We start from the raw sequence: 10748 nt of genomic DNA, 5'->3' as shown, positions 1-10748 counted from the left end.
GCGTGCAGAGTAGCCGCGTGTTTCAAGCTCAATAAGAGGGAGCTTACAAGTTACTGCGCCATCTTTACCTGAATGAAAAAGCTAACATCTAATTAATATTACACTTTGAATGGATGATGTTTTGTTTGATGTTGAACGTAGGTAGCAATAACGTTGGCCATAAGCCAGCACACGTGGCTAAGGGCATTCGGATGGTTGAACCATTGGGTTCATCGGCGTTTTGATACTAGCTTCATCGAACGACTCTGAGCTAGTCAGCGCCGCTAGCAGCCGACGCACCCCCGTTGCCGTCAGCAACGCCCGTTGCGTCAGGAAGTAGATGAGAGGAGGTGTCGACGAGGGGCCTCGCTCTACCGGGACGTTTTGCGGGCCGCGCTTTCCGCGTGGGGTGGTGTGGTGACGAGGCCGCACGGCCGAGTTATATCCATGCGCTGAAACTCTGTGCGGGCCCGCGAAAAAAAGCGCGGAGCCGAGAGAAGCGAGGCTGGAGGCTGCGATTTTCACGAGCGGTAGTAGCGACGACGACGTTGTGGTGCTCTACAAGCGAGTACCGCCGGCGAGGATCAACGGCGACGGCATGGCTGCCACCGGCCTGTCCGAAGAAGTCCGAGAGCCGCCGGACAGGCGCCTCATCGAACGAGAGGCGAGTGCTGCATTTCTGTATATGCTTGCATTGCTTTCGACAAAAAAGCCCGGACGTCTCGCTCGAGCGCTTCGCCGCACGTCGCGTGTGGTTGAACCGAGAGCGTCGTCTGCTGCACGGAGTTAAAGGAGTACCTCTTACGTGCAGCAGGATATATTCGCGTTTTTCACGTTTATGAGTATGAACAGGTAACTCGTCCGCCATCTGTTTATCAGAGAAGATGCGGCAAGTTGTTGTATGAAGAGTTATACACAGCGGCCAACCGGGCAGGGCATTCTACCGGAATGAAGAACTCGAGGCACGCACGTGGCGCGAACTTGTATAATTCGTCGCCGGTGTTATTTCCGTGCATGCGCGAACAAGAAAAACTGACGCGCTCGCCACTCGCGCCCGCAAGTGGTCGATCTGCAAATGCGTGCTCGCAGGCACGTGCCGTCTCGCTTTCCGAAAGACGCACGTTGAGGAAATCGGAACTTTGCCACCGCTCCAGTGAACTTTTGGATGACGCTTTTCTTTAGCCTGATCGGTGGCCATCTTATGATAACTTGCAGCGTCTTTTACAGCTCTCACTTCCTTTATTTGTTACTCTTCCACATAAGGACATAGCGGGCCTCGAGAAAGCCTGCCACAACTGTTTATGCAACTTTTAATTAAGAGATAAGTATAGAATGCCAAAGTCTCTTCTCTCATGTCGGCCATCTGTTTTACCGTGCAGTGTTATTCATATATTAATTGAGCTACACGCTTGCGCAATGCCACCACCTAGTAAACACACGACTTAACGATAGTCTCGAAAGAGTGTATAGATTGCCTTCCGCGAATGTCTCCTGGTAAGCGAGCCAAGTGGCCCGTCTAACCCGGTCCGGCGAGTTGCTGCCTCTCTTGTGCTGCTTATTTTTTGTTCTCGTTTTCTTTCCCTCCTGGGATGAACGCGACAAGTGCAGCCGCTTCGTTGATTTGGCTTCGCGCCCGCTGCTTCAATTACGTGTGCTCTACGAAAAGCAAGGCGGCTGACTTGCACATGCAACAAACAATCGAGCAGCTCTGTTCGCAGGTGCGTGCGTATGTACACGCGTTGCCATGCGACAGCATACACAGTGTGGTAAAACTGAAGCTTCACATATGGCCGGATAGATAGACGCGAGCAGAACCGTAGGTTTCACATGTGCCTGAAAAAGGGGGTGGGGGTATGTCGAATATTCGTGTTGTAGTAATTGTGCATTGAGCGAGGTGCATAAAGTAAATCTGCCATCGTTCTGATAAAAATTTGAGACTCTGTTTAGTAAACCCTGCGCGCGAAGGGCTTACGGGGACGGCGCGTGAAGCGATGGAGCGAGATCCGCACGCCTTCAGTCTGTAGAAGCGCAAGTGTACATTCACAGAGGCGAGTCCGGTGCGTCATTCGATTAAGAAATTAAAGCTCGCTTAGATAAGATAACGACACTATATTATACTATATAATAACATGGGCGAAGACGTGTCTCTTGAAGTCTAGCGTATATATAGAGCTCTGGTTCACGTGACAACGATTTGTATAATTAAATAAAAATACTGGGACTACACAAAAAAATTCATGTACCGAGCATAATAGGTTCATGCTAGCGAGCTCACTGCTCGGCCTCAAGTTGTTTTCCTCGCTCTGCTATCAAAGTAAAATATTTGCGTGGGACGGGGTGCAAGCCCCGGGCGCAGAAGATGCATTTCACCAAACCGTTAACGAGCACTTTATCCCTAGGGACCAACACCGATATGGATAAACTCTGTTGCAATTAATAGGCATACTGCACTTTAACTGTCTATAAAGAAACGTCTTTATGTTATGTTGTAGCATTATAGTTGCTTAGAAAAATCGCCAGAAAACCACGAAACGTCCACAGAGAAAGGCTTGTATAGCGCCCTCTGTAACATCGCGCCGAGAACAGATATCGCGATTGCGTGAGTTGCGTGTTGTGCATGCTATTCAAAGCGATCGTACGTGGCGTAATCTATCACGATAAGACACGATTACTAGCGTGACGGAGACGTCAAGATCGAAGGAACACGGGACCGCGCTGTAGTCCCGCGCGTTCCTTCTTCACGTCCCTGTCACGCTAGCAATCGGTTCGATACCAACTACCCTACTGAAACGTTCCGTATGCCATTCCAAGAAATCCACATGATCCCGCAAGATTTTTAGGGAAAAATATGGCAAATATATGGAAAACATATGGATTCTATATGCATTCCGTACGAAACATAAGGAATTATTGGAATGGCATATATAAGGAACGTTCCAGAATGGTAGGCCAACTTTCCGCGTAATATACCGTAGAGCAAACAACTATAGATAGATCTCAAGAAACAGATTGGAGAAGATTGCAAACCAGAACCTTCCGAAATCCAGTACGCTTAAACAGAGTAAATTCCAGACAATACCCAGAAGCGAGCTGTAAGCTCTGCAAACACGAACACACAGACATGCCACATCTCTCATAGAAATGCACACAGATTAGAGTAATATACAGAGAGGCAGGCCCGTAGCCAGGAACTTTTTTCGGGGGTGCCCTGCACTTGCTGAAAACCTTTACTATTAGAGAAAAACACCTATTTTCATTATTTATTTTTGGTAAAAACGCCAACTTCACCAAAATTTCGGGGGGGGGGGGGGTTCTGCACCCCGTGAGTGGTGCAGAACCTGCAGTGGGCGTTGTCAGCCTGAGAGCCTTGTTTGCGTTTTTCTTTTGCTCTTGCGAATTTTATGACTCGTAAATTCTACGCCCACGGTAAGGATAACAGTTTTGATATCGCAGAGGCGTTTTTATTTTGCCAGTCCATCTTAACTTTAAATTAATTGTCAGGCCCCATTTTATTAATAATAATTGCTGGGGTTTTACGTCCCCAAACCAAGATATAATTGTCAGAGACGCAGTGGATGGCTCCGGGAATTTCGACCATCCGCTGTGTTCTTTAATATGCACCTAAATCTAAGCGCGCAGGCCTCTAGCATTCCGCTTCCATCTAAATGCGGCCGCGGTTCGATCCCGCAACCTTCGGGTCAGCAGTCGAGCACCATAACCACGAGGTCACCGTGGCGGGTCACGCCCTCTTTAGTGTCCGTCCTTGAAATCGGTGTCTTATAGCACCTGATATCGTCAACGCGCCGGGAGGGAGAAAAAGAGGGAGAATAGCTTTTTATTGAAAAGCAGATCGAGTGGTTAGCCGGAGTTATTCATCTGCATGCAGCTTTGCAAGGAATTGGACGAAGGGAAAGGAAGGCTCCAAAAGAAAGGAGAGGTGCGTGTCTCGCGATGCGATGCGAGCTTGTTGAAGCTTGGAATATGACACGCCTATATAAGCAACACATTCACACATTGGCTAGCGTATCCCGAGTGACCGTATCGATCACGCATTGCATTTGTTGTCGGGTGCGCACGCGGAGTGTGAGAGATCGTTTCGCGGTTCTGTATCAGGGGCGACGAAAGTCGGCGTTCGACCTCTACTCCGCCGCAGGAGTTCGAGCCGGAAGCGAACGCAATTAGGCGAGACCGGTCGGCGGTGCACGTATCCTGCCTTTGCAGCCGCTCGCATCGTCGACGCCTGCACACGAGGACTGGCTTGAATGCGATACAGCTCTTTTTTTTTTTTTTTTTCCTACAAAATTCCTGCAATGCCGCGTAATGGCATTACTGCAGGGTGGGGTGGGGAGTGGCGGTGCACGAGTCGAAGAACACGAAAGCAGAATATAACAATAGTAGGATACCGTTCCACATTTAGCACAATGTGCAAATTACAAGCACGTGAAAAAGCCGTAATATGCATGTCACATGTCACGACGATAAAAAAAAAAAGAGACGCTGTTGTTGGCTAAGTTTATTATATGTTCAGGGAGTTGATATTATACTCTAATTGGTTGTCAAAAAGGAGCAATCAGCAAAACTAGTGGTTTTAAAGGAGTGTTCTTTTGTATTTTTTTCGGATACTGACAACTATGCAATAATTTTAATTGAACTACTACTAATATACATACATGTGTATATATATATATATATATATATATATATATATATATATATATATATATATATATATATATATATATATATATATATATATATATATATATGTGTGTGTGTGTGTGTTAATAGAAAATGAGTTTCAAATTTTTGTGTACATCAGTGGTAATAAAAGCTATGGCTATAAAATATGCAAGTAATGTTATAGACGCACCTTGCCTTAGAGGTCAAAATTATTTGAAAAACTTATTTTTGTTTATTTTTGTTTTTTTTTATTTCTATGTATGCATCTTTTTCTTAACATTCACTATTGACAGAGTATTTCAATTTTTGTACAAAGGTAGAATTCAACGCTTTACAGAAGTGGAACTAAAATGATGCGCGTGCAGAAACAACTAGATTTGTTATGATTATTTTTTTTTGCGTTTGTCGATGCATTAAAATTACCACTTATGAATGGTTTTTTACACTAAGGAAAAGTACAAATGCACTTAGACTACTGATTTTAGTTTCGGTTATGTAAATGTCACTAATTAACACAAGTGAGAATTTTTGTTTGCTTTTGCCTTATACTTATAGTTCTCGAGAAAAAGGTACACAACCCCCCCCCCCCTTTCCCCCTAAAAATATTTTTTGAGAACAAATGCCAATAAAGCCCTTGAAAACATTTTTATTCTTTAAAAATATCCTGGGCTGTAGTCTTTTGAAGTGTCAGCATTACTACTATACACACAAGACAAAATTCCAAGCTGAAACCAAAACCGGAGTTTCTGATCAAAAACTTCAGAGCATTGACTTTCTGCAAGTATCCGAAACGAAGAGACCACGTCGAGGTCACCTACTTTTCCTGTCAACACTTCGAAGAAAAAGTACAAACAATTATTATTGAAACCGCGGATACCCAAGCGTGATATATTTTCTGAAAGATAAAGAAATTTTCTGTCAGATCATTGAAATATCTCAAAATCGAATTTTTTGACCAAACGAAGTCTCACTCCACGTTCATATGCCTTAATATGTAAGGAAGGGTGTGAAAAAAGCCTTTTTATAGGCGCGCAAAATAGATGGCGAGCGCCTGAAGCAAAAGTGCGCGCGAAATGGAATGGAATGAAAAAAAAAAAAGAAAGCAAAAATCTCCACAAGCTCCAACGGATGAGCCCAAATTAAGGGAGCGGGGAACCCTGGCATATAACGGATGACATCAGATAGGCGCAGCATATATGATGAAAAAATAAATAAAAATAATATGCGGTAGAGGTATATGCAGCGACGCCGCACCCTTTCTTGCATAACTGCATTCTCGCGCTTGCTTCCTCTGCGTTCGTTTTCTTTTTTGCTTTTTCTTTCTTTTAGATTCTCGCATTCTTGACAGCAGCGAACAAAACCATTGTGCTGCGGAGCGCGATCCGACAGGCCGCGTTCGGGCGCACTTGTATGTCTACGCGTCCCTGAGACAGCAAGCAGAGTCGTTCTCAGCGGTCGTCCTGCGGGGAGCTTCGAAACGGAGCGTGACTCATGCAGTTTCGAGCGGCAGTGTGGGCGCCGACCTGTCTGCTGCTGCGAGGCGCCGCAATCCCCGTTCTTTCCCCAGGAGACTTTCGCTTGCCCAGAGATTCCCTAGCCATTCTCCAGGCAGCAAGCGCGCGCGTTTGCCGAAGTTTCGGTTTCGAAGTCGCGCCGCTTTCGCGCGATTGATGGCCACGTGTGATGCGCGACTAGTTTAATTCCTACACAAATACAGGTGTTAATATTGGGCGGCACCCTTTGGCGCGTAACAGAACTCATATTTGTTGTCGTATTTGGACGCATATTGAAGGCTTCATGAGGGCACGTAACAAAACCTGCTGTGTAATGAGAGTTCAACTGCGCAACGGCATCAAACTGTAGGGAGGCCGCGTATGCGGCATGATATTTTGAGCGATTTTGGGCAATGGCATACGCATGCTTGCGTTAATAGCCCGATGACAAACTCTGTCCGCGACCACGTGTGTTGCGAAGAGTGTTTGCGTTCTTGCACATCGGTACCTGCTCAGGTGAGCAGTTGTCCACCAAGTTGAACCGTCAGTTTTGCTCACGGTGTAATCGCAAGATTTGCTGTTTCTTGCGCTTGTGTTATTTACGATGCTGTTCCTGCGCTTGCGTTATTTACGATGCTGTTTTCGGCAAGCGATGTTTAAGCGCTGATTGGCAAAGAACGGTTATGCGTACTGTTCTGTTGCATTAATGTGAGCTTAGTGCATTGCGCACGTCCCCCAAAATTTAAAGTGAAATATAGAACGTGCGCTTTATATTCTCAGTTCACTTATTGCTCCGTTTGTTTTTATTTCGGAGTCGTACATACATTTTCTATCTCCAGTGCTTTGGGCGCGCATCAAGACACTCGCAGCGGAGACTGCGTCGCAAAGTGTCCGAGAAGGCTCGCACATGTTCCCGCCTCACTGCGTGCAGGGCAGTCCGGAGGCACCGTACCCACCGGCCGAGCCTGGTTTCGTGACGCCGTCCGTGCCGGGCGGCGGACCGGGCGGCAAGCGTGTCCGCTGCATGGACATGAACTTGTACGCCACCAAGAAGAGCATCGCCCAGGGCATGATGGACATCGCGCTGCTCACGGCCAACGCGTCGCAGCTCAAACACCTGCTGCACGAGGGACCCGAGGCGAACCGCTTCTACGGGCTCACCGTTGCCTGCGTCGCGCTCTCCATAGGGCTGCAGGTATACGTCGTTCCTCGCGGCTCCCTTGTAATTTTTCACCTATCGTCTATAATAATCAGTAGCCGAACTCTTTCGGTCCTGGCACAGTTTCAAGAAGGCTCTCTCTTTAATATTTCTGCTTACCACTTTAAGTGATTTCGACGCGCTTGCGATTGCTCTCTAGAAACCAAAATAATTGTTCCTATTGGATATATTATTAAAGGGCCACTAAACCACCCAGAGGTAGAAATTTATTTGTGGTATTGCAGTTCGGAACGAGTCTTCAACAAACACGCAACTTGCAAGTACGTCACACCGCGGAACTCGGGGATACGATCTCGGCATGCGCCGCCATCACCGAGCACATGGCAGCAGGCGACACCAAGTCAAGCTGTGTGGCGCTCGCATTTCCTGTGAACGCCGTACGTCGCAATGGCGATTTGTGCGATATTTGACTGCCGCACGAGAAGTAAGTGTAAATCAGATTTTAAAAAAAATTACAGCATATCCACGGGTGAATGATGAAGAGCTTTGGCGCAGCTCCTGAAGCAATCATGGTCTCGGGATTCGCTTCTCGTTGAGCCCGTTTCGCAGCGGCGTCCGGGCGCGCACCGTCACGGGATCCGCCTGGCTGCCGCCAAGCGAGCGCCCGCCGCTGCGCATCGTCCATGCTCCGCCAACGATCCGACACGTACGGCGACGATCCAGAAGAATGAGAGAGGCGCTCGCTCCCCGCGCAGCCCGCGCAGCAGCCAATCGGATAGCAGCGGCACTTCCAGCGCCATCTAGTGTCGATTCACACAAGCGCCATATTGCACACAATTCTATTGGACCAACGCCATCTAGGAAATGAGACTAGAAATGGTGATGACGACAGAGATTGTGTACAGCGCCATCTAGAATATCGTCCCTGAACTGCAGTTTGTATGTACTTCTATGAGACAGCGCCATCTATTGCATCATACGGGAGATCCGTTTACGCCGGACAACGGAGACGTGACAAGTATGTACTCATCTACTGCATCATACGGGAGATCCGTTTACGCCGGACAACGGAGACGTGACAAGGTTAGACTAAGAGGAGCTACGCCCCTAAAAAGGACCAGACACGGGGACGTACTGTTCGCCGAAGGTGATCACAAACCCGCGCGGCCGCGCGAAAGAGCTGTCCAAGAAGCAGAGCACATGGCTTATGCCAGGGGCGGCGCCAGTGGGGGGTTTGGGGGGGGGGGCGCTGGAGCCCCCCCCCCCAAGAGCAAGCATAGTCAAAATACCATATGTTCCCAGCCTCCCTGCCCCCCTGAAGGAACACACTTGTCGTGGGTGCCCCCCCCCCCCGTTAAAAAATCCTGGCGCCGCCCCTGGCTTATGCGCGCATAAACAGGAAGGACCTCAAGACATTGAACAACGTTCGTGCGTGCGGGCGTAACTTCATAACAGGCAAGTTGTTTCCACATCTCGTGCGAAGTTGTTTCACCCGTTACGTGCGACACCATGCCCTCGGACACTGCAGACACGGAGGATCCGAGTTCCCCAGTCAACACTGCTTCGCTGCAGGCTGCATAATATCCTGAACGATTCTCCTTCGGCATAAGCGCAAGGCAAACAATAAAAACGCGCACTATTCCGAACGATCCGCCGTACGAACATAAACACGGCGCGGTCACTGAGACGTATACATATGTGCTCTGTTGGTTCGGTCATGGCGGACGGAAGACAGGAACTGACGTCACTTGCAAGTTATGTATAGCAGAGTTACACGCGTTTTATGATCGAAACGATGTTTTCTCCGTTCGTCGGCTCGTCTCCTCCTGGCTGAGTGCTTCTCCTCGCCGTGCGAAGAGGAAGAACGGCGAGCACGCGTATTTGCGAGCAGACAAAGTTCTTTTTGTGGATGACATCACTAGACGCGAGTGGTGACGTCACGGCCAACGCTGGGGATACGGAAAGGCCCAGAGAGGACAAGGGATTTCTTTTTTTTTTTTTTTGTGGCGCGTCCGCGGCTCGTAGCGCTGCCACGTTTGGCATCGGGACGGCATTCTCAACTCGATGCGTGCGTTTACTTAAAATGTTAAAAAATTATTGGATGTGGTTTAGGGGCCCTTTCAACAATATGTTGTTGCTTAAGACGTGCGCAATAATCCCGTGACACACTTAACGTAGTAATTCTGCCTTTGGTGTGAGCTCAGTGACATTGCAATGCAGGTCATGGTGGGAATACTCTTGATATTCAACGGCCGATACAACATCAACAAGACGCACCAGCAGCGGAGAGCGGAGCTGTTCAACAATGTTATCATCATCGGGGTCTTCCTCATAACAGTCATCAACATATTCGTCTCTGCTTTCAGTGGTCCAGAGTAAGCGTCTATAACTGGCACACAATATATTTTGGTGCACTTGCAAGGTAGGATGGTTGTCTATTGTATGGTTGACTTGGCATGTTGACTACCATGTATGCAAAAAAGAAATGCCAATTTATGTTGGAAACGAAATTACGGTATCATAGCACTGTCCAGATTATGTATCAGTATATCATGGAATACGTATTCAACAGGCAAATTCACATTTAAGTCGTAAACGATAGCATGTAATGTAATCTGTTTTATAGCTTACTGAAGTGAATAATTTTTTACAGCTTGTACGGCAATTGACATTTGTTTGGTTTTTGCTTTGCAGTTCTCCCAGATGGACTGAACGCTCACGGCTACCGTGAAAATACGTATTAGCAGCATTCACTTGGCATCATCATGTGACATTGCCATCAATTCTTTTTTATTCCTATTCATACAGCAGCAAATCCTAATAACAGCTACTATAACATATTTTGTTTTCATGTCTGAAGAGCAGGTGCTGTTCTGCTTTCGGTAACCTATGGCTAGTCGTGTCTCAACGTCAAGGAACTTCTATATGCAATAAAACAGTATTAGTAACCTCTGTTGCACTGTGCTGTATTTTAGCTAGGGGTGTGCGAATATCAAATTTTTCGAATACGAATCGAATACGAATATCCACCTTCGAATATCGAATGGAATATCGAATATCAAAGGAAAAATGCCTCCACAGTAACAATATTTTATTTAACATGTAGCTATTTGAAAAAAAGAACATTAACAGCCTGACTGGCAACACAACATACACTGCTATCTCCAGAACACAATGTCCAGGCTAGCACAATGCACATCACAACACAAGCAAATATCACGGCACAATGAAAGTAATTACTACATGTTATCATGAAGAAATATGAGTTGCTCCACATGATCAGGCAGCAGGCGCTCCCTTCTAACAGAGACAACACCCCCCCCCCCCCTCTGCCACTGAAAAGGCACGCTCGCTTGGAACAAAGCTTTGCCAGACTGGGGTATCTGAAGGTGCCTACAGTCCGCCACCAGTCACGTGGGTCACTGTCTTTCTTCAGA

General features: G+C 47.2%; 1 protein-coding gene across 1 annotated transcript; it reads left to right on the top strand.

Annotated features, from left to right (window-relative positions):
* The first annotated feature begins 328 nt into the window (after positions 1–328).
* Positions 329–10254, top strand: LOC119406876 (ninjurin-2). Its single transcript, XM_049419574.1, has 4 exons — positions 329–643; positions 7084–7347; positions 9532–9686; positions 10006–10254. Exons 1-4 carry the CDS (start codon positions 578–580, stop codon positions 10040–10042), a joined length of 522 nt encoding a protein of 173 aa, XP_049275531.1. The 5' UTR covers positions 329–577; the 3' UTR covers positions 10043–10254.
* The last annotated feature ends 494 nt before the right edge of the window (positions 10255–10748 follow it).

Source organism: Rhipicephalus sanguineus, chromosome 10, assembly GCF_013339695.2.
Source record: "Rhipicephalus sanguineus isolate Rsan-2018 chromosome 10, BIME_Rsan_1.4, whole genome shotgun sequence".
NCBI lineage: Eukaryota > Metazoa > Arthropoda > Arachnida > Ixodida > Ixodidae > Rhipicephalus > Rhipicephalus sanguineus.
Note: the sequence above shows the minus strand (reverse complement) of the source record. Positions and strands in the feature narration are given on the sequence as shown.

What these genes read in the sequence shown, in the direction of transcription:
- LOC119406876 (XM_049419574.1), top strand. Translation starts at nt 578, where the DNA reads ATGGCTGCCACCGGCCTGTCCGAAGAAGTCCGAGAGCCGCCGGACAGG. An exon ending in CGCTCTCCATAGGGCTGCAG is followed by an intron (nt 7,348 to 9,531) that starts GTATACGTCGTT and finishes ATTGCAATGCAG; the next exon opens with GTCATGGTGGGAATACTCTT. An exon ending in TCTGCTTTCAGTGGTCCAGA is followed by an intron (nt 9,687 to 10,005) that starts GTAAGCGTCTAT and finishes TTTGCTTTGCAG; the next exon opens with TTCTCCCAGATGGACTGAAC.